Raw genomic sequence first — 25,207 nt, 5'->3', positions numbered from 1 at the left:
CTGGAACAAATACTCCAGAACAAATCCTCCTGGGATCCATTGGCAAGTTCTTCCCTTGTGAAAATTACCTATTTTCTATCTTTTGTTCCTTATATAATTATTTAATATTAAGCAATACCTTAATTAAAAAAAAAAAAATAGGAAAAAGAAAATTAGCAGTTTTACTGACAGAACATTATAGCAAAATCCCTGGCTTTCTGTCCTATTACATTTGCATCACTCGTAATGACATTGCTGCCTGTATGTGGTTCTTTCCTCCACAGAAGTCACAGGTTTCCTAGCTGTAGATGATGGTCATGATGAGCTGAAAAATACTATTTTTTCTGATAGATTTTACTGATTATTCTGACAAATTGACCAACACTTAAGAGTTTGTGACTGCTAAAGGCCCGGTAGTATATTCGTTAAAGACGAGAGGTAAAGATGAGGCCTTTGTAGATGAATAGAATTATTTAATCTCATTCTGCATACTTAAATTATTTTATTTTATTTTATTTTATTTTATTTTATTTTATTTTATTTTATTTTATTTTATTTTATTTTATTTTATTTTATTTTATTTTACTTTATTTTATTTTATGGTATGCTATTTTTCTCCTCTTCTTCAGCTATGGATTAAGTGATTCTTGCATCTACTACTTACAAATTTATGCAGGATACCTTGGAGGTATCCTGAGGTAGAGGGATGCCTAAATACAAATAAGACCTTCCACCCAGTTTCTTATAAAAACAAGCCAGCTGTACTTATTTTCATACCATAGAAATTACTGTTTTACTCAAAGTGATTTCCAGTAGTTTTGGACCGGGAGACTCACCTTTTCTATAGAAAAACATAACACCTCAAATTACAACAAACAGACGTTTTGAGTGCATTATTATTCATTTAAATGCATTGCAGTTTGAGTTAAATTTTCTTGATGTAAGCCAGAGTATTTGTCTTAGGAACCTAGAATATTGTACAAGTGTTTAAATCAGTGACAGACATAAACCACAGAGTAAATATAAATTTAGAGATATATAATCTTAAAACATTTGTCACTGAAGTTCTAAAACAAACTTATTTAGTTTATCATCCTCCTTTTCCTCACTTCAGCAGTGCTACAAAAAATTGAACCACAGTTGTGAACTGGCAGATTTCAATGTGATGAGTTTTTATCTTTAATTAACTAAGAATACGCTGTTTCAAGAAAAAATATTGTTCATATGGCTTGCAAAATATTAAACCCATGGATAACTAGTAAAAGAAGGTACAATTATAACTGTGCTTAGTTAATATAGAACAGACCGAACTGTTGATCTGTTCTCCAGGTCTGTTCTCCATATCTGCTCACTCAAAGCCCAGACAAAAAAGAAATAACTACAAGAGCTCTGCCACACATTTCCTACTAATATTTTTTTTCATAGACTGTTGTGAAATAGTGACCAATAACCAAATGAATATAATTTTTGAAATTTTAAGTATGCAAATGTCTGGAACCCTTAACTAGCTTAGCTTTTATCAGTGATTTTTCAGGATTGTTCTTTCAAATGATACAGAAAAAAGTTAAAGTGACTAATCTAAGTGACCAATCTTATTTTTGATTTTCCCTTAGCTTTCAAATTGCTCTCACCAGCTTCTTAAAGAAAACAAATACCCCCTATCTTGGGGCCAAATAAATAGACTCATCTAATTCAGTTATACTCTTCTAACCAGTAATAACATAAAATAAAATAAAAAATGTTCAGACCAAACCAACTGTCAGTCTATGTGCTGAAATGAGCAGTTTCTAATGAGAGAATAACCTAGAAGAGAGAATATTTCCCACAAAATTATAAAAATAATTTGAATATATAAGTAAATAACCATAGTGGTCACAAAAGTTAGCAGAAAAAAAGTGAAATGCATTGACTAGTTGTCTTGTTAGCAATAGGCTGTAATTTCACTGAGGCAGGGAACAATTCATACATGAAAAAACCTAATGGGACTCATTTGTACAAGCAAGGCTTCAATTCAGCAATGTGAACGTGGTGAATCACCAGAATGAGGTTTCCATTCATGCTGCACAGCACTTGAGGTATCCTGAGGTATCCTCACTGTGGTTCTTCCCTCATGCAGTCAGCTACAATCATTTTTGTTTTACAGTAGCAAGAACTGAGAGTCAAAGCTGAGGCAGAATCTTCAAGTTACACAAAATCTCGGTCTGAGCTGAAAAATAGACTCAAATCTCACAAGGTTCAGCCCAGTGATTTGAACTACAATGTGAGGTTCCTTTTCTGCAGTTAAATAACTGTCTTAACCAGTGAGAAGGTGATATTTAATAGATTAATAAACGTTTAATTTTTAATGTACAGATTCAGATCCACTAACATTTGCAAAACTTTTATACAAGTTCATCAAAATATGAAAGCCAAAAAGCAAAATAGAACTCATATTATTACTGATATGTTTATCTGTGCTTTGTGATAATAAATAGCAGCACATCTTTCTTTCTGAATCTAATTTAACAACATTTTGGTGAGGACAAAAATTACGTATGCATGCCCTACACTGTGTGTGTTTAGACACCGAATGCTTGCACTATGCATGCTCTATAATATGATTTACATATCAATGAAACTAAAATCTTCTCTTCTGTTATGAAATTGTTTTTGATGTGCAGAATTCTCAAGACATCATCATGCTTTTAGGGAAAAGACTTGACACTCTGAGAAACCCTTGAAGAGTCTGTGTCAGCTCCTAGCCTCATTTTAGTCAATGGAATAAAAAATGCATAAATTGACTTCAGTGAGCACACAATTTCATCCGAAATTTCCCTCTTTCCTCTTTCCCATGCCCCGCATCCCCTCCCCAAAGCTGAACTAATTAAAAAGCTGAAAGAGCTACCACAGAAATCAGAAAGACAGATAGACTTTTAGAATATTACGCCTATCTTCGATCCTGAGGTTCTGTAACAAAATTTCTAATCCATCAATCCCTGTTCTTATTAAATAATAACAAGAAAAAGATACTCATACGAGCTTGCCAGTTCATAGTAAAACAACTTTTCTCCTTCAGCTGTGACAGGTAAGTTGGCTGTGGTGGTTTTGTGGAAGCTGAGTAGTAGGTAGAACATACTTGACTTTATTTTGGCTTCTAACACTTGATTGTGCAATGTCACTTACATATAAACTAAGAAAGTACATACTGGATGTAAATCACCGTGCAATAAGTGCACAGCTGTTTTAAAACCTGTTCTCCGAAAGCATTTATGAGTGTTTGGCTGTTAGACAGAGAAAGGGTTTGAAGTGGAAGGGATGTATCCACTGCAGATTCAACCCAATATTTTCATGGATGAATTGGGATGATAGAACTGAATATGCCTTATATCATGGAGAAGGATAGCAAACACTGCAGAAGGCAGGACTAGAAACCAAATGACCTCAGCAAAATGAAAAGATGATCCAAGAACAACAAGGTGAATTAAATAAAGAAAAGTGCAAAGTACTATCTGTATGCAGAAAAAAAATCAAACATTGAAAACAAGTAACATTTGGCAAAATGGTAAAATATGGCAAAAAGAATGGCAGGAGGTTATAACAGTGTTATATGAGAAATGAGAATCAGCACTGTAATGCTGGGTAAAACCTGAAAATCCAATTCAGTGAGGTTTTAATGGCAGCTTTATAGATACAGGAGGTCCAGAGGTCCCGTAAGTCTGTTTTAATTGGTGCTGGTGAAGTCTCAGCTGGAACAGTCTGTTTTGGATACTGCATGGTAAAAAAAGATGCATAGCATATGGAAGAATCTTGAGGATAAAAATAAGACAGAAAATACTAATAATAAAGGAATGAAATAATTGTATCTGCTTTACTTAGAAAAGAGAAAGAATGAAAATCAGCATGATAAATGTCTTTCGATATGTAGATGGTATAATAAGGTGTTTGTCATGCTTGTTCGGGAAAGATCAAAGAAATTCAGTAAAATAACTTTGGTTGGATATTAAGGAAAATATCCTGTATGTAAAAACAGGCTCCTTGGTAAATGATACATCATTTATTATATATATTATATTACATAAACAAGTGTTAAAGATGGATTAAATATTCTTATTCATTTTTATGAACAAGAAATATTATATCTGCAGTAATACAGATTAAAACAAGCAGATTAAAACAGTAAAACAAGCTGGAGACTTCTTTCAGCTTTATGTTTCTATGATTCTAATGTCACATAAGCATCACATAAGCAGAGGCGTAAAAGAGACGGGACTTTCTAGACTCTTGGGTGTATCTTGCTAAATACATCAGCAACATACAAATGTGGATTTTGCTTATCTGTTTTATTTTGTTTTATGTTAGTTATAATAGTAAAGTAAATCATCTTCCCAAAGGACTTTAAACTTAACATAGTGCCACATGACTTTCTATGTATAAAATACAAGAGTTCTGTATTTCTACAGTTTAATATTTAATTCTAAAAAGTAAAATTAAATATTCATTTGATCAAGGACTTACATATTCAACAGTTAGCCTTTTTTTTCCATTTTTACCTTATCTAACATGCTATGAAGACCATAAAAAAATACAGAAAAGAAACAGCCATTAATAAAAATATAACCTTAACATTTTTAAGTAGGCTGAATATATACCCTTTGATCACTATCAGAAATCTTCAGATCAGATCTCTTGCACTGAATTTTTCATGCAGTCTTTCCATTTTTCTTGTTACGAGTGTCTTCTATAGTACCAATCAATATAAAGGCACAAATTCTTGACATTGCTCTTTGCTTTGAAGCATGCACCTACTTCATTTGCCTTTTTAAGCATCTCAGTTTTTGAAATTCAGCTATTTAATGCTAAACTGAGAACCCAAGTGATTATTATTCATTTGCACATTGGTATGGCTTTTTGTATAAGGTTTTCAAAACTGACACCCTTTGTTTCATGGACATGGTAGGAAGGTTTTCAATTTATTTCATGTGCAGCATCACTGACTTACTCTGAAGCAAAATGATAATCAATGAGGGAGGAGAATTAAATAAAATATGAGACCTCCAACTGAAAATATGAAGTAGCTTTTCAGCACGTTTATAAATGAAACACTAGTGTTGTCATTCTTCTCCCTTTCTTGAAGACAAAACTGTTGAAAATGAATAAAGATTATGCAGATTATTCAAAAAGCATAAGGAATTTTTGTAGAACACAAACCCCATTTTCAGAAACGACTAAAAACCTTAACACTTAAATTTCAATTTAAAATCAATTTAGGTTCAATGGCACCAGATTTTTAACTATAATAGGTGCTTGATATTAAAGGAAGGCATCCTAGTGCATTTAACTGGCATTCATTCAGTGGTTGATAGACAGGTAGGGTTGGACTCAGCTCATTTAACTTTATCTATCTGGAAGTTAGGCACCTACTCTGAGCTCTATCTGTAGTCTAAGCGAGGGAGCAGGAATCTCCAAAGAGTGTTTCAGCCCATCATTGCAGAATCACAGGATGTTGGAGGTAGGAAAGAACCTATGGAGCTCATCTAGTCCAACCCTGTTAAAGGGATCATCAGGCAGGTGTCTAGCAAAACAAAAGAAGGAGTGAGAGAGACTGAAGAATTACATGTGGGAAGGGGTACTTCACATAGGCATGGGAGGATAACAGCACGTAGTGCTCTTTTTCAGTACTGTCAAGTGCCAGGACAATGGGTACAAACCAGAAAACAAGAGTTTCCTTGTAAACGTCAGGAAGAACTTTACTTTGAGGGTGACAGAGCACTGGAACAGGTTGCCCATAGAGGTTGTCAAAAGCCATCTCAACATGGTCCAGGACAACAAGATCTAGGTGTCCCTGCTTGAGCAGGGGGGTTGGACCAGATGACCTCTATAGGTCCCTTCCAACCTCTATCATTCTCTGATTCTGAAAATTATCCACATATTATTTGAAAATAACTTCATTTTTAGAGTGTGGGTTATCTAAGACCCAAGTTATATGTGAGATAACACTAATTGTATGCAAATTACCAGTTATGTTTGTAATATTTTGCACTGCATTTGTATGTGACAGAGAAGAGATAATACTTGATACTTCTCAGCTCTGAATATGGTGTTTTTTGTTTTTATTTTTCTTTTAATGACAAGAACAAAGGCGTATCATCTTACATTATTATAATATTTTTATATATTCTTTTTAATGCGCACATTTTTGTGTTTGTGAAAACCAAAAATGAAAACATTGCTTAAAGCTAAACAAAAGGGGTACAGGAATCAAACAAATTTCGCATGTAAATTCTTTCACTAAACTTCAGTCTTCAGTGACTTTTCATATGGAGGTAACACTTCTCTGTAGAATCTATCATTAATGCTACATGCTGTGATATAGACAAACATCCTCTAATGATAAGTTAGAGACTGATACACTCATTTTCACTTGGAGACCTGAATCAGTATAAGTACTATTATCTCTTGAAGATGCCTTGCCAGAAATGTAACATCAAAATTAAGTCTCCGTAGTCTGTTATAAGCTCTTGGTTTCACTATGCAGACAGAGACATTTCTTTAAGAATCCCAATTACTTCAGATTTGTACTTTACACTATTTCCAAGTGTGAAAACCCAAGAGTCTGGCAATTATCATTATATTCTCATTCCTGTAGTAGGTTGTATATGCTAATGAAGAGAAAAAAAAACTAATTATATAGTATCATAGTCTGTTGTTACTAAGCAATTCTGTAACCTCTTCTTCCAAACAGCTGTCTGAACTCATAACATTTTCCTTTATTAAAAATTAAAAACACAGTATTCAGGAAGGCAAACAGTACAGCCAGAAGTCATAGTTTTAGGAAACATCTAGTGCTTTGAACTCTATCATTGTTTGCCACTCATGAAAAATGCATAGTTAGAAGCTCAAAAGCTTTCTGATTCTACAAAAATTATACTATATTGTGTATGCTTGTGCTGAGTTGGAACTATTTATATGATTGAAATACTTTACACCATTCACTAAGGCATTGATAATATTTGGCAACTAGAACAGGAAGTACTCAAGACAGAAAAACTGAAAGAAGATGGGATATTTTTGCTCAATGTACATGTAAACCAAGGCTCCCATAACACAAGAAAGCATCTGATTATACAAACAAAAAGGTAAAATAAACAAAAGCTTCGAAGAACATTGCTTTTTCTTTGTAGAATCTGTGTCCATAGGATAATAAAGAAATCAAATAATAGTATTAAAATAAAAGAACCAGACATGAAAAGGCTTATAAAAATGGGCAGCTTCCTAGGCTTAAAAAGAAGCTTTTCCAATGAAGGAATTTGTTTCAGTATTGAGCATAGCAATATACCTTAAATGGCTACTTGAAGACCTGAACTGCATTTGTGTAATGGTTAACATTCAAAGAGATCTTTTGTGTAACCAAGGGTACACATTTTTTCACTGTTCTTACAAAAATAATTATGCAAATAGTTTTAATACTGCATATTATCTAGATTTTTTCTGCAATATATTTAAGAACATTTCATTACAATATATTATGATGTCATAACATATTATGACTGTTATGTACAACATATAAAAGAACAAACAATAACAAACATGCTAATGAATATTCTAATGTGAAAAAAAAAAAAAGCTCCTAAGACCAAGTTTAAAATAAATAAATGTGTTCCAACCGCCTCACTTCTCCACCTAATGCTAATTAATCCCCATCATTGCTGCTGTCTTGTACTTGGGTTTTAAGAACATCTATGGGAACAAGTGGAAAAACAGTATGAATCAAGTGCATGTGGTTACAATGAGCAGTGGAATTCAGAATTACATTTGGTGTATTCTCTAAGTGGCAGTTCAAAAGAAATATCTAAATGAAATTGCATTCTAATAGAGTGTTTCCCCATATTTCCAAAGCAAAATATAACCTGTAATTCTGGCACAAAAAAAAAAAAAAAAAAAAAAAAAAAAAAAAAAAGCTAGAATACAAGCACTACAGTAGTAGTATTCCAGTAAGCACTAATGGGCAACTGACATGGTTAAAAAAAAGGCATTCAGCTTTAATAAACTGATGGAGGAAAGGCGAGGAATGAAATAATGTAAAAACTGCCAAGAAAAGACAAAAAGAGGGAGACAGAGGGTGCTATTCTGCATTTGATCAGAAGCCACAGATGGGACCCTTATATAGACAGGGAAAGCACTTTATTTTTGAGATATGGTTAAAGCCTGACACACCCAACTTCTTTTGTCTGAATTGTGAGGTATGTCTCAATGATCTGCAGAGCAGGAACCATTTTTTTTCATGTCATTTTGAGCTTAGACGAGCACTCTGATCATCTCTCTCCCTTTACATTGCTAACACTAGTTTTTCTATAAAAGAGTTCATTGGCAGTTTAAAGACACCGGTCAGATACTCAGACACAGCATGTTACTGATCACCTCATTATTGTTGAATTAGCCAACTATCATAGGGTGGAAGAAAAATAGCCTGAGTTACACTGTAGCCTGATGAATAACAGGCTTTTAGTATGAAACCCACAATAAACCACAATTTGTTAAATTCATAAAGTTACTTAATCAATCAAATCTTGCCCTCAAAACACAGAATCCAATTTCTATCCAAATAGATGTTTGTGGTAGTCAGATAAGGGGGATATAATGTCATACTAAAGTAGTCTATTCATGAATAGACAGGATGCCCCTTAAAATGAAAATGTCATTGAAATAGCAGCAAGTTTTGAAAACATCAACACTAGAGTCAACTCAGACTCCAGGGATAAATTCACAAAGGTAATCATCCACTTTAGTGGGTTATTAGAAAAGGAGACCAAATATTTTTCATAGCTAGTCCTTCATTCTTAGCATATGGACTCAACAAAACAAAACAAGCTGGGAGCAAGCTGTCAGCTGCCATGTGACAACTCCAAAGTCAAAGAGGTTTTTCCAAAGAATATTTTTTTTCTAGTTTATTATAAACAATTAATAAAAGTTTATCATCCAATCATACAGACATAAAAGTTGACATTAACTAATTCACTAATACCAGAGATTACTGTCTTTCAGTAGCAGTTTTGGAAATACTCTTTTCATTGAAACAATAAAGGAAAATAACAAGAAGAAATTACTAATATTTGAGATGAATTAAACAGTTTTGAGCTAGCAATTCCACAGGAAGAAAAATGAATTTCTTTTGTATCCCAAATAGTTACATTGCACCATGTTGCTGGAAATATCTTTTAAATAATGTGAAGGTTTTTCAATGTTTAAGGAGATTTATTGAGTGAAAGTAACTTCTCTTGGGGTACCAAATACAGAGCATGACTCTCTGACTAGGGCAGACGTTAACTTTGAAATATTTCTGACCATTGAAATATATTATTGACTCCTTAGCTTTTATTAGTGTCCTCCATAGGAGCTACTCATCTTCAGTGGGAAGTTGCGTGTTAGTGGGTGACCATACTTTAAATGATTGCTAGGACTGTAACCATTTAAAGTGGCTTAGACCCACCTATTTATTTTAGCCCAGATATATCATAAGTGTTCAAGTCCTTCAGTGCTCACAGCTCTGGGTTGTGGGAGTGTGACACTCCAGCAGAAGAGCAACTACGAAGAGGGAGCATTATAAGATGATGAACCACTGTAAGAGATGGCCAGTCACTGCAGCATATGGTCTTCTGGTCCATGAGCTCACTGCTAACACTGCTGTAGTGAGAAAGGAGTACGCTCAGAATGACCCTGTGCTGCTTGATGGCTGCACACATGCTGTTCTATGAAATGGGGCCAATATTAGACAGAATCAAAAAAAGGGGGGTGCTTCAGAGCTAAAGTTGCTTTCCTAGGGTCAATAAATGTATATTCAGATGTGAAAAGATGCTGAAGGCAATATGGCATTTTTATTTCATACTGGATTAACAGTGGCATAAATTTCAGTGACATAAGGATCAGAATGGTTTCCCTCAAAAATTCCAAGTTATGCAAAGCTCCTTGGAAACTGTATGGGCTTAGTGTTGCCTTGAAAGTTTCTGGTAGCTTCTGGTTCACAAGATGGAGCTTATTTGATATAGCTGGAAGGACAATTATTTATTGTTTTTTATTTATCACTTAGAGAAAACATAGATGTGGAGAAAAGTATAAACTAGCCATTGCACCTACATTTGGAACAAGAAATTGCTAAGAACTATCTTAAAGCATGGCGTATGTACTTCAAAAGAATAATTAATGAAACCAAAATGACACCATGAGACAGCAAAATTTAACTCAGCTTTAAAAGAGCAGAACATATTTTCGTATGTTGTCATACATTCTCAGAAGACAAGTGGGTGCTCTGGCAGATACTCTAGCTTTCCACTATGGTAAATAACCTTTCAGCCCTTGTCCTTACCTGTTTCTGTGGCCTGACCCAGGGGCAAGGACCTACCTATGTGAGGCAAAGACAACTTGCACAAGAGCTCTTGTTGTAAATGTTAGCTCTACAGCTGTGATCTTTTGAGCATCTGCCTCACTAGAAATAAATTTATCTTCTGATATTTTCATTTCTAACAAAATCAACAGTTTTTCACTCACTGCCTTAAGCAGTGGGTGAAATGATAGCAATAGTGCACTATAGCATTCAAAAGCGATTTCCTTACAGAAGGAGACCAGGACATGCTACTCAATCATAAGCAGGGCTTTGTGTCACTTGCCAATCCATCATCACAGGGATGAGAAACATGGGAAAAACTTAAAGAGAAAGTTGAAAAAATCCAGACACCATGAAGAATTTCAGAGATTTATCACTGATTTGCTTTCTCCCTGCAGTCCCCTATTCGTTGATTCCCACTTCTTGTTCTGTTTCATTGAATACCTAAGACTATGCACCACTTTAGACAGGCCCTATTTATATTACATGTATTATATTATGCTCATAGCATAATGGCACCCTGATATCAAGTTGGGGCCACTAGATGGTACTGCAATATAATTAATAAATATTAAAAATAATTTCATAAATATATCTATATACATGTATTTCTACAATGTCTTAGTTCTAGTATTTGAAAGAATCTTCATAGCATTGCCTTTAAATATATACTAAAGTTTCCATATAACTGTAATATATGCAATTATAAGGCATATGCTAAAATATGTGCTTACAGATCTTAACAGTATAACTAAGGTACTTAATCCATACACATGTGTACAATATTTCCATAACATGTACACATATATGTAAATTATCATATGGTATGATAATCTTATCAGTCACTACACTTACTCATTTTAATATGTTCTTGTATTCAGTGCAGTAAATACTAGATGTATGAGAAAGGTGTGCATATAAGAATTGATATGCACATGTATATTTATTTGTGAGCTAAACCGAAAATATAAGCCAGAATTTTAAAAGATAAACTTTGTACAATAAGAAAAATCTATGCAATCATATTTTATACTTTTCTATACTATGAATGATTTTTTATCACAATTTGTTTCACTGTTAAAGGGATGAAAAATTCCACTTTATCTGAATGTTTCCTACCATATGCTATGTCTACAGTAATAAGCAGTTTAAATTTTATAATCACTTATCTTCTAGCTGGTAAAGATCTTGATGTTTAAAAATTGCTGCAAAACTAAATTATCTGAAACCATAAGCATGCTTAATAGTATCTACCCATGAAACTACCCTCAGAATAACCTAACACTGCTGGTTGCCAGCACTATTTTCAATTTTCATCTGTTAGATATATGATCAAGCATGTCAAATCTGCCCTGAGTAATAGAAGTGAAAAAATAAAGTCATTTACTTAAAACATTCTGATAGCTATTTATCCAAAAACCCTGGTCAGATTTACTGCTCAAAGGCATTTACCTACAAAGTTAACCAGATGCTTTGAGTTGAAAACTAATTTAATTTCTGTGTTATCTTAACAGGACATCTGTTAAACCAACATCCAAGGAAGGTAATATGTTCAAAATTAAACATCCTGCAGGTTGTTTTATTAGAGTATGTGCAACATTGACATTTAACTGTTAACAACCACCACCTTACAAAAATAATTAGTAAATGTGAAATCAAAGCAGTATAACAATTACACTAATTGACATGAAGTAATGTCAAATGAATTTGTAACTAGTGCAAGTTCAACCTTGTTGCCAAGTTCATTGCTTTGTTACAGCTGAGTTGCACTGAGGATGAATGACCCATTTATTTTGTTTCTTTCTCTCATCATTTTCATCAAGGTTTCAAACTGTCCCTTTAAAATCACAGTATACTAGCCGCTTAAAGTGTTCAGCACTCATAGACAGAATGTTTTTTAAGCATCAAGAATGACAAGCTATGCAAATCATATCCTGAAGTAATTTGCATTATTGCAGTTAATTTGCATATGGATATAAACTGCACTTCAGAGCTAGAAAATATCAATCCAAGCAGTGGCATATGAAAGTCAGACAGGTGGATGTGTGCTTGCCACTGTTTGGATATTGAAGTAGAAAAATACTAGCAGGTGCCTGATCCTTGTTGTTCCTTATCATTTTGCTAGAAAAGATGATGGAGTCAAATGGACTGGTGGAAAGAAACACGGTCCCCATATTTCCTCCCACCGCTTCCATTTATCTCCACTAGCAATGAATAGTTGATGCTGTTTCCCTGTTGGCAAGAACTTCTATAACCATTTCTCTTCCCATTAGTGTTGTCCAATGGAATAGAAGAGAACAGACAGACTACAGTGTAGCCACTAAAAGTCAGCCATATCTAGCTAGTCCTAGACTAACATCCCAGGTCACCAATGGAAAGGTAGTGAAAAATAGTTAATCCATAAATGTCAGCTGTGGGTATACATGTATTTCTAAACTGTTTAGCTCATCCTTAAGATCTTTTCCAACAGATGCTGGAATAGTCCAGGTTGGTTGCTGAACATGGCTGGAGGCAGGAGAATAGGTTAACTATAAACTGAAGCCTCTTCTAGCCTTACTTTACCATGAACAATAACTGTGAGTATGAAAACACTGATTTTAATCTCAGTGTATGTACACTGGCAGTTGGAGAATCCTACTTTTCTTGCTTGTGTCTGTTACTCTGCTTTCATGATGTGGAAATCAGACACTTGCAGTTCAGCTATATAGTGGGTAATACTTGCAGGTGATAAAACAGCAGCAAGCTCTCTCCATACCCCTCCTTTTCTCCAGTAGTGCTTCCTGCCTCTGCAACCCCAGAGCTCTCTTTGTCCCCAGGACTGTCCCCTTGCAATGCCATTATATTGTCTTGCTCCTGCTGCATGTTAGTTACTGAAGAGCCTTTACCGATATTTGGTTAATCTTCCTGATTCATACTTAACCTGAACAGAAAAGGGGAAAAGTTACATATTTCAGCAATTTATTTGGCTGCAAGTTTTTATGCAATGTTTTCAGGATTTCCCTAAATACAATGTTAGACAACATAAATGTTGATATCATTCAAAACATCTTTGAACTAAGGATACTAGTTTTCTTTTAAATGTATTAATACTTCTTCCAGATAACAAGGATAACCTTTATCTTTCCACATTTTACTTAAGCTGCTATATAGCTTAACATATATATAAAAACCCTTATTTTTTCTCCCATAATAAAGTAAGTAAAATTGTGAAAAGTGAACTGATTATTTATTACATTATAATTAGTTAATTTTTTTTTCTCTCCTTGTCATGTGCACCAATCTGTATGGCTAGAAATAACATCTCAAATAAAAAAAGGACAAAAAGAAACCTGAAGAACTCAACTTCAGTTAAAAAACTAAGAGGGATGTTAGAAAAGAAAGTACATGACTCTTCTCAGAGGTACACAGTGAAAGGACAAGAGGCAATGTCAAAGATTGTAGAAACAGAAATTTCATCTGAATATCAGGAGAAAGATTGTGAAATTCCCAGCCTTAGAGATTTTAAAAACTTGTCTCACTAAAACTAAACTAAACTAAAACTCTGAGCAGCCTGATCTAACCTTGAAGTTAGTGCTGCTCTGAGAAGGTGGCTGGATTGAGTGACCTGGAGAGGACTTTTACAATCTGATTTAGCCTGTGATTTTATGGCTATAAGTTATCTTATATTTGCCAGATATTTCAAGTGGGTAGGCAAAAATGTGTTCAGAAACAGTTGATTTTCCTTAAAGCTTCTGGCAGAAAGCAAAATAGTTGCATATTTTTTACTTTACATTTTAATAGCTACAATACATTCACTTTGTACCATATTTAATATTTTCACTTTTAAGTGAAATTTATTATTTTCTGTAATCTTCCCTATCCTTTCATGCTGCTGATCAACCTGATAAAACTCAGGGAAATACAGCAAAGGATGTAACCGCAGTTGAATGCAAATTAGCGATTATTGTTTTTTTAACTTTTTTTTTTTTTTTAAAGAGTAAACTTGCAACTGGTATCTGTAGAAGGAGTGCTGAATTCACAAGGGACTGAACTTTGACTACATATGGTGAGCTCTGTACACACTATTGCCACTGTAGTCTGGGTTTCTAGGTGCCATGGCTCTGTACGTAAACTTTCACAATATACTACATGTTTTCAGAGTGGAGTTGAAGTACATGATTACTTCTGTGAAGCATGGAAATAAATCACATACTGACCAATGAGAAGAAAACAAAATACATAATGGGTAATGGCTGTACACAGTAAGAAAAACACTTTTTTTTTCCCCTGTCTTTTTATTAATCTTTTTCTAACTACTGCAATACATGGAGTGGGATGCAGCATTCCTTAGTTCCCAAACATGATTTGTTTCTAAAATAGGCCATGCTGTAGAGAGATTAAGGAAAAGACTATGGAAAAAAAAAAAAAAAAAAAGAAAGAAAAGAAAAGAAAATACACTTGTGACTGCGTAATTAAGAGCTATATAAAAATGAAGGTAGAGAGAAAGATAAATTGCTCTTATACAGGAAACTAATTTTGGCATTTCTTTTTACCAGAGTGTTTGACTTTCAAACACTTAACTTTTATGTTACAAGTCATATAAGTACAAGCTTATGTTTAAAACATTAAAAGTAGCCTTTCTATGTTATCTGGTAAAAATAAGACACGTCTTATTGATGCAACCCAAACAGGAATTATTATTTTTTTTTTTTTAAACAAACCATGTTTTTGGTCACGTTTACATAAAACTGTGGGGACTACAGAAAAGCAACACTCACCTCAGCCAGGTGGCAGTGAGAGGAAAGCTCTTGGATCCAGTCACACTGGTAGGGCTGCATGCAAGGAGAGCCAAAAGTGCTGGGATAAAGCTGGGAGCATGTGCACCAAGGGCTGTTCTGCCCCTCATTAGAACTGGTTCTTTCATCCAGCACTATGAATCCAGTCCCTGTTTTGGCTCCCAGTAACTGACAACAGCAGCACCTCTTCATACCTGCACTTGTGACTTGTGTTGGGATCTGTGCTACCTTAGTCACTTTTTTTTTTTTTTCCCCAGCAAAAATATGTATACTGATTTTAATTTTTAAACTAAAAATGGGAGTTCAATAATTCTTATTCTGCCTCTTTTCTGCTTGTGGAATCTACAGACATCATTAGTGCCTTGAAGCAAGAGTGATATTTCTTCATTTGCAGTATACTCTTTCTATGGAGGGTCTAATCAGAGGTTGCAGATGAATCATATAGAAGCAAACAGGAGTTTTGTCTGAAGGTCAAAAGTACTATGCCTGAAGGTCAAAAGTACTAGATAGACTTAACTTTTTGGTGGTTTCTTTTTTTTTTCCTTTTTTTTTTTTCCCTCCTTCAAGATACCTGAATATAGCGCTCCTTGTGTCTTTTCTTGATATATTTAAACAAATCATTGAAATATCACAGTTTCTCAGAGATGCCTCCTATTGTGTTTTCCTTTTTTGTTTCACTAGTGTACTTCACATGTCTCATCCGGGACAAGAGCTTGTACTTTTCAGATGTTACATTTACTTAGCCATAGGCCAAAATTAATATGACCACTCAGAAATCCTGAAAGCATAAATTCCTTCTTACACTGAGAATAGCAATCACCAGCAAGCAAAACATGTAGACTAATTAAATACTACTGAAGTGTAATACTAAAAAGTCTCAGAAGTAGGTTTTCTAGACATTCATTCACAGATGCACATAATAATTTAGGTTAAGAACAACTGTTATCTTTGTTTCAATCTTTCTCATCCATTAGTTATCGAGTTTTCTGTGAAAGAGTATCAGCAAAGGCAAGTATTTTCTATGGTTGAGGCACGGTTGGTGTGTGATGCAATTTTCCACAACATATATACGACTGTAATGGTGCATATTGTACCATTGATTTACATGGCTGTTTACTATTAATCCTTGATCTTCTTCAGTCTCTTGTTGACTATGTCATAGTTCTAAAATCTTTTGAGTCTTAGAAGGCCCATTTCATTGTCATAATGAGAACCTGTAAAAATGTCATGACCCACAACTAATTTTAGAAGGGATGAAACAAGCCTTTTTTAATAAGGTATAATAACAATTAATAAGGTATAATAACAATATGTTCTCTTCATTGTATCCAGAGGTGATGATACAGAAGTTAATGTACAGACACAGAAAAAAAAAAAAGCTTTTCTCAAAACTTCAGGGGAAGAAAAAAAGCTTTTCTGTCCTTTTATTTTGGTAGAAAGGTATAAATTATACATATAAAATAAACTATACCCAGCTGAACTATCATTAGGTTGTAATTTAACCTATCAATTCCTAAAACTGTGCTGTACAGGATCCTCTCTTACGGTTTAGAACCTCAGAGGCATCCCTCTGGTACTTAGCTAAAGGTTATTTTTCATTCTCTATTTATAATCAATTCAGACCTGGAGCTTCTATCAAGGTTCTTTGTGCCATTTCAAAAACACACACACAAAAAAAAATACACAGGAATAACATCATAGATTTGAAGTTGCAGTTATTCACAGATGGAAATATAAATAACAAAGAATATTCAGTGCAAGATCCGTATATGTGACTAAGAAACATTTATAAAGGTAAAAATTTTGTTAGATGCTTACTTATATAAAACAGTTGGAACCTCTGAAGGGTATAGAATATGAGGATAAGTTTGGTCCATCCAAATAGCTGTGTACCTTTCCATTGTACACCTATTTCTAGGCCCTAGATCTTGCAAAAGATTTCATCATCTGGGGAAGTTTTGGTGTACCACCCACAGCTAAAAGAGAGAAGAGACAGTTGTTCCATATGTGAATTAGGCCTTCTGTAGATGAGTCAACCTGTACCCGTTTCTTGAATCCATTTTTAGGTACTTTTGCTTCTCTTCCTCTCTTCAGTAGTGCTGTGGTCTGAAAACCAGCCAAAGTGGAAGAAATGCACTCTAATGGATGTTTCAAAGCAATGAATATCACTAAAATAAATGTTACCCCTATAGACCAAATAAAGAGTTTAACTGCAGCCAAATATAAGCCTGGACCATATGGTTGTTTGGGAAACATTCTAGATCACACAATCTTAGTCTTCAGAAAAAAAAACAATTCCAGGTGTAGGTATTGTCATTTAGCCTATCTTTATTCCAAACAGCACTTACCAATGTTATTAAACTGATTTTACACCCACTAAAATGCAGTGATCAAACAGCTGTTTCTACTTTCTCTTTTTCTTCCCATCCCTTTTCACCCAGACATGATAACATTTACAAGTTAAGCAATTCAGGTGGCTGAAATGAACAGATGGGAAGAGAATGGACTGGGTTGAGTGTAACGCTACAATAGGTGCCGAGTTTGTTACAAAGATCAGTTCACTTAATACAGAAAGCATTTTAATCCAATAAAATATATTGTGTGCAGGTTCTTATATTTGCTGTGTTTTTGCCAAGATAATGAGACTGGTCTTCTCTGAAGGTATAAAACCAAAAAAAAAAAAAAAAAGTGTAACATTGTTTTACCTGCAGAACGTTATTTTACACCTCAGGAAATGAAATTCTTACCCTTTTGAAGTCTTTATCTTTTGAAGAAACAGACAACATGGGGATGAAAGATCCCACTCTTTAGTAATTTTTGCACTTTGGGGGTGATTTGATAGAAAATACAAGTAAGGAATTATCTTTGCCTCATTTATTCTTCCTATAATTTTGCCTAACTTTCTGCATCATAGTATTTCAGTAACTCACAAAGGATCAGAGAATTACATGTGTAATTTACAGTTAGGCTAAACACTCTTTAATCAGAAAAGGTAATTAAATATATGAGTTGAGAGGTGAATGTGATCTCTTTCACAAGTGGGATTCTCCTTGATGGTCAGTTCACACCATTCTGAGTATAACTCAGCGTGGAATGGAATGTTTAGACTCAAGCAAAGTTTATTACTTTAACGAAATAATTTGTTACCACTGATGATCTTTTATATCACCATTTTTCCAGCCCTATGGGAACACCTTAGAAAGCAGCAGTTTTGATTTGAGATGTTGGTTTGAGCCAATACCAAATACCACTTTACATATTATCACTTATGGTATCAATAAAACACTACAAATATGTCTATCCTAAGAAAATACACTTTTTTTTTTTTTGCCCCCCACCCCCCATAGATTTTTACTATATATAAATCTTCAGTTATAACATTCCTACCAGAATAACAAAGTTAAAAAACATTGCTGTAGCCAAATAGCAATTTATTCTTGCACTTACATTTTAATTTAATGAAAGATACTTTGTGTTACAGTTATTATGCTGTGGTGGAAGAACCCTGGAAAGAATCCAGCTAAGTAACCGCAAGCTGAATGGTACCAAAAATGTGTGTAAATATATTATTTACCCTTGACATTGTAACCTTTTATATTTGTGAAATCAGCAGTTAGTGTCTCCCACCCAAGTGAAATTTGTATTACATAATTATTGAGAAGGGAAAAAAAAACGAGACAATTTTCCTTTAAAAAGTATGTCGTTGTTGTGGGCACCAGAAGGTGCCTGTAACTGTCTAGAACTACAGTTTCTAACATATTCAGAATACTCCAAATTTTGATCATACTACCTTCATTCTAATAATACCAAGACAGTGAGTAAAGCAGAAAACAGCATTTAAACTGGAGCATGTTAACACAACGCTGATGGCTTAAACGTATCTGATGGTAACTTACCTTTGAAAGGTCCCCAGCCTCCAAGTAGAAGCAGATAACAAACACGTTCCATGTAACCCAAAGGATCAACCAGACAGCATACTGTAGGGGAGGAAGAGAGAATTAAATTTACTGTTAGACTATTAGTTCAATCCAAGTCAAAAACGGATTATAAATATAAATATGGTGCATAAAAAAGAGAATCAAGAATAAATACTTCTCTTTTACAGCCACAGTATAGTGTGAACTAATGAACCCTTGGTCACAAAAGAAAATCTCTATCTGAGAAAACAAGTAATAGAACTGGCATTCAAATTTGAGACTGATCCAGATCTCTTATTGTTGTTTAAATGGAAAATATTGCAATATTAAGACAGACATGTAATATCAATGATATGCGAGAAGTACAGATCCATTATTATCAAGAATATATCTGTTTTGGTAAATTTTGTGGTATTCTAAAAAATATGGAGTGATTTCCCTAGGCCATGACAGCTGACTACATCAATATATTTTGTGGCATTCCAAACCATGGTTCAAAATTGTTAATCGCCCTCAGGAGCAGACTGTTTTAAATTAATATTTTTATTTTATTTTTACTTATTTATTTTTTTTTAACTACAGTGTATAGTATAGGTATGCATACTTAATACTTGTTCAGTTTGCTGAACTTATTCACATATTTGACTTCTTATTTGTTTGTTTGTTTTTATCATTTATTTATTTATTTTTATTTGTAAGGTCTTATATGCTAGGACTGAAAACTAAATTTCCCTGCTGTAATTCTGGAGGATCTCATGTAAAATTTGACCTGCTATTGCTACTATTGTGTTTGAGAAATTCCCTTGACAAATTAATCCATCTAAGAAACCTTAGAATCTACAACTATTTTTCTAATGACTGTCACTGCTATCCTCTAGCTGTTCATGATTCAATTCTGTATTTTTGCTAATTTCATTCTATTCATGCATATGTGTGAAATACAACTATTATATGAAATGTACCATTCCCTACCTATTATAGCCAAGGACTATTTCCTCATTTTATATCAGCAACCCATTACTTTTGAGTATTTACAGGCTTATTCTTATAGTTTGATTGTCTTTTCTCCAAAATGGACTGGTTAAATTTTGTCAAGCTACTGTTCCAAATTGCGTTTAACATTGTTGGCAATTTTCTACACTCCTCTATATTATAGCACCATCTGAATAAGCAGACAACACTTTAGACTTTGTCAAACCATTTTTGTCATGAATGCAAATCTCATTCTCTCAATTCTGCAACAAACTATATGGGATTCTTCTTGCATTTCTCTTAGAAGTGCTGTTTTGCATCAGATTGTCTATCATTCAACATGGCATTTTCCATTTAATTTTCTACATACTGGCAAAAAGATACAATTTTGTCCTTTCTCAGGAGATCAAAACTGAGATCCAACATAAATAAAATTTTGGCTTGTTCCAGTGTCTTATTTCTTACAGATAACCAAATAATTGCTGATCAGCCTAAATCTTTGGTAGAACAAGTATAGATTTTAGATAACTATAATAAATACTGTTTTGATCTAATGTAATCTAGCATAGTTTTAAAGGTTCAAAATGCTTTACAAAGAAGTTATATTAGGTATTTCAAAGCATACAGCTGACATACTTTATAGAGCAGCTCTTTCTTGTCCACAGCTTTGGTCACAAATAATAAATTTATTTAGGTCAGGAGAGACCCTAAGGATATCATGTGGTCCAAATCTCTGCTCAAAGCACAGCCAGCATAGATCAAGTTGTACAGGAGCTTGTTCAGTGGAGGTCTGAATATCCACAGGGATGAAGACTTCACAGTACTTTTAGTCTTAAGAAGTAGGCTATTAATGGACTTCGAAACACAGGAACTTAATTCAGATTCATGGTCTTAACACATCTTTATTTTTATTTTTTTAAACCCAACTCTTAGGAATTAAGTATACTGAACATTTCATTTTCTTGAGACTTGCCCATTGTACACCTGACTTTGTATCTAACATGGAGTGTCATAATTACCAGAACATGAGAAAAAAAAAAATCAAACAAATATTAATTCAGATTCAATAACCTTAAATCAACTTTTTCCTAACATTTCAGCATTTTTAACTAACCATTTTTTTGCCAGTTACTTTCATACCTTAAAGTCATATACAAGTTCACATACACTTTGAAGGAGTTATTACAAGTATGCCTTCTTAGATGAAGATAACTGTGTTTCTCAAAGTGAAAAAAATCTAAGTATTGCATTTAGGCTGGTTTCCCAAAGAAACAGGACTTAAAAAGTAACATTCTGTGTTCATGTCTGTTCCCCTGAAATAACTTCTGAGCTCCTGAACAATTTTATGCAAGCTGGATAAAAGGCTAAAAGTAAATTTTTATTTATTAACTTTTTATTTATTTTTATTTATTGACTTATATTATTCCCGCCGCCCCCCCCCCCCGATCCAAAGTTTCAGGAAAAGAAGTCTAGAGAATAGAGAGAAACTCTACTAAGGTCCTCATACAGATAAAGTCTTATGAGATATTATGCAACAAAAATGGGGAAAAACATGGAAGAGAGCCACTGGAAAGTTTCATTAGATCATAGAACAACTTGCCACATTTCATGTAAGTAACAACTGATTAAAAAGCTCCCTATGCACAGCACACCCAGCAGAGAACCAGCAGAGAACTCCAACAGACTTTGGAGCTGCCTGTTCTGGCAGACAGTCTTATGTTTACACGAAGAAATTAAACTTTTCTTGTTGTATAGTCTATCACACATACAAAAGAAAAAGACAAATTTATCTGACTTCTATATGATTTTTAGATATACTGTTTTAACAAGCACCAGCTATTATTAGACTACAGACAAGATTTAAAAATAACTTTTAAAAGTATTTTTTAAACTGCTTCCTTTTGGAAAGATATATTAAGTGTTTGTTGCCTGAATTCTGTGGATAAACACTGAGTATAATTATCTTGAAATACAAGGATGCTTCTGCTTCCTACTGCTTCTTATTTCAGATGCTTCAGATCTAGCCTCTCTCTTATCTCTGGATCACATGGAGTCACAAATATCTCTTGTTGTCTATGTGCTTCAGCAAATTGTTGAGGAAATTCAGCTCTGAAGGTCTGTGACAATGAACAAATCCCTCTGGTACTCTCTATTATATGTATCTAATTAGAAACACATTTTTTAAGAGTTCTTCAAAGGGCTATAGCTGTATTTCTTTTTTTTTTCTTTTTTTTTTCTTTTTTTCCTCATATGTGGGAGACATAGAGGAGACAAGACAGCTGTGTTATCTGACAGAAGCCACCACAATGTTACAGCAGTCACATACCAACAAGACAAAAACCTTGATGAACACAGTTGTACAAGCAAGAGATACTGACAGGAGGCATAGCAATGACAACAATGTTTAATATTTTTATGGAAATCCACACTGGAAAGGGGTATAGCTTGCAGGCTAAGACTGAAGAATTAAATGTTTTTTGTTTTTTTTTTTCAAAGTTGTAGCCAATCAGTAAAAGCTATTTCTTTTCATAAAATAGATTATATAAAGAAACATCTCATGTGGCAGAATATGCTTGTCATTCTTTAAGGAAAAAAAAAAAAAAAAAGAAATTAACCCTCTACAACGGATTACAAGAGCTATCTACTTTATGATTTATTTACACTATGTAGTCATGTAGTCTGAAAGTTTGCTATTTGAAAATCTCAAAATAACACAGGATGCTTTTTTTTCTTTTTTGTATGTGTGTGTGGTGGACAACAGAGAACTGGAGTAATAAAATAATTGTAAGAGTACTAAGAATGCATGCATCCCTCTTCACACTTCATTCAAAGTTGGCTAAGTTGCATTATCTCCAGTTTACTAAAAGGGAAAATTAAGGTAAAAATGAAGGTCAAATAACTGACTAAATTTAATTTCACAATCCAGTAGGAAAAATTATGGCATAAGAACTGAAGGTCCAGGTATCCCACTACTGCACCTGATATGCAGAATCACACAGAGCTGATTTTACACAGAACCACAGAATCATCTAAGTTGGAAGAGACCTCCAAGATCAAGTAGTCCAACCGCTGACCTAATACTAACAAGTCCTCCACTAAAACACATCACTAAGCTCTACATCTAAATGTCTTTTAAAGACCTCCAGGGATGGCACCTGAACCACTTCTACAGGACAGCCTATTCTAATGCCTAACAACCCTTTCAGTAAAGAAGTTCTTCCTAATATCTAACCTAAACCTCCCCCGGTGCAACTTTAGCCCATACGCCCTTGTCCTGTCACCAGGCACGTGGGAGAACAGACCAACCCCCACCTCGCTACGGCTTCCTTTAAGATACCTGTAGAGTGTGGTAAGGTTGCTCCTGAGCTTCCTCTTCTCCAGGCTGAATAAACCGAGCTCCCTCAGCTGCTCCTCATAAGACTTGTTCTCCAGACCCCTCACCAGCTTCGTCGCCCTTCTCTGGGCTTACTCAAGCACCTCGATGTCCTTCTTGTAGTGAGGAGCCCAAAACTAAACACAATACTCAAGGTGCAGCCTCACCAGAGACAAGTAAAGGGGGACAATTGCTTCCCTAGACCTGCTGGCCACACTGTTTCTTTTGCAAGCCAGGATGCTCTTGGCCTTGGCCACTTGAGCACACTGCTGGCTCATATTCAGCCAACTATCCACCAATACTCCCAGGTTCTTCTCTGCCAAGGAGCTTTTTAACCACTTATCTCCCAGCCTGTAGCAGTGCTTGGGGTAAAATAAGTTTTCTATTTTCTTTCTAAAAGAAACAAAAAGAGAAGGTCATATCCGTGATGGACATGCAAACAGTACAGCTCCTTGCAGAGGACTCAAGCACAGAGACCAGAGTCAGAAAACAAAAACAAAAACAAAAACAAAAACAAAAAACACCCTCAGGTCCACAAGTGCCAACAGAACATGAATGCACAGCAGCCCTGGCAGACTTATCCTTCACTGAATCCTTCACTTTCCTTGGCTGAAGAAAAAAGGTGACCCTGCTCAGTCTCTTGGTATATACTGTACCTAAGTGGTCAAGCCCCTTGCAGTGCATACTGAAGCAGTTTGTGAATCTTCTGGAGAGTTACACAAATGGCTTGATATATCTAGAGATTAAAATATAACCCAAAACCAGAAGTGTACCCACCACATCCCAAAAACAAGTTAGCCAGCAACCTCTGCTAAATATCTCTCTATTAAAGGAATTCCAAGCACTAAAAATCTAGAAGGCTATAAGGTCTAAAGACTCCTCAGCCAGCAAAACAGCAGAAAAAAAGCTCCAGAAATATAAGAAACCATCGCTAACCCTGAAAAAAACTATACCTTATATGCATACTTCTGCTGTTTTCAGATACTTGCTGGCACAGGGAACTTAGATGATACATTTCCCCTAAACCCTGCTACCTTAACTTTAACACCAAGGTTGTAACTTCAATAATATTTGACATACAGGTGAAAGCATAAGGTCACATTCACAGTAAGCACCATAATTCTGCAAAAACTGTAAGAGACCTAGAACCACAAAGCAAACATGCAAAATAACATCATCTTCCTATCCATAAGCATGTTCTAAAAATTACTCACCTGAAGGAGAGCTGCATGCACTAAAGGCACCTACTACTATATATAGTTCACTTTACTCTAAAAGAATCTACTAGTTGTTACCTGAAAAAGACATGCTTACCTCTCTCAACTCGGAAACATATCAGCCCCATACAGTCTGACCCACCTAAAGAACCCTGCAACTGGCTGAAGGAAAAATAAAGCACTTACCCCCCAAAGAGCAGCTCAGACAGAAAGAGCTCTCTGGTGGGACAACTGCAGCTTTGGTTCTTTGTTTATCATTTTTAGAGAACTTTCATGCAGATAAAGACCATGCAAGGTTATGACTGGTTTTAATGAAATTAAATATTATGAAAACTAGGAAAAATTACTGGGAAAATTTACTCAGAAAGTTTAATACCAGCAAGCCAATGCAAATGGTAAAAATTGTTTTAAATACGTTCATTTTTAGTGGGATTTGTGAAATAAAGGGAAAGGTATAGGGATAAGAAAATGAAACTTTCCTTAACATGGAGAATGTTGCTTTTCCCAGATGTGTAAAATGGAATCAGCATAAACTTCTCACTTCCCCTTGGCCTTTTTGATTTTTAATCAGGTTGTGATACAAACCTGATTACCAGAACTTACTTCTAATACTTTGA

General features: G+C 34.6%; 1 protein-coding gene across 2 annotated transcripts in view; it reads right to left on the bottom strand.

The window, feature by feature from the left end:
• Window positions 1-25,207, bottom strand: part of NKAIN2 (sodium/potassium transporting ATPase interacting 2) — a gene marked incomplete at both ends in the record, with an annotated part of 569,261 nt that overhangs the window by 240,628 nt on the left and 303,426 nt on the right. For both annotated transcript variants that reach the window (XM_084283651.1, XM_084283652.1), the window contains one exon: window positions 19,008-19,088. In XM_084283651.1, the coding sequence (XP_084139777.1) occupies window positions 19,008-19,088 (81 nt within the window). The remainder of the gene's footprint in view (window positions 1-19,007; window positions 19,089-25,207) is intronic.

The sequence above is a fragment of the Netta rufina genome (assembly GCF_964035555.1).
Source record: "Netta rufina genome assembly, chromosome: 3".
In the NCBI taxonomy this organism is placed as follows: Eukaryota; Metazoa; Chordata; class Aves; order Anseriformes; family Anatidae; genus Netta; species Netta rufina.
The sequence above is the reverse complement of the archived record's forward strand: the minus strand, read 5'-3'. Positions and strand labels throughout refer to the sequence as shown.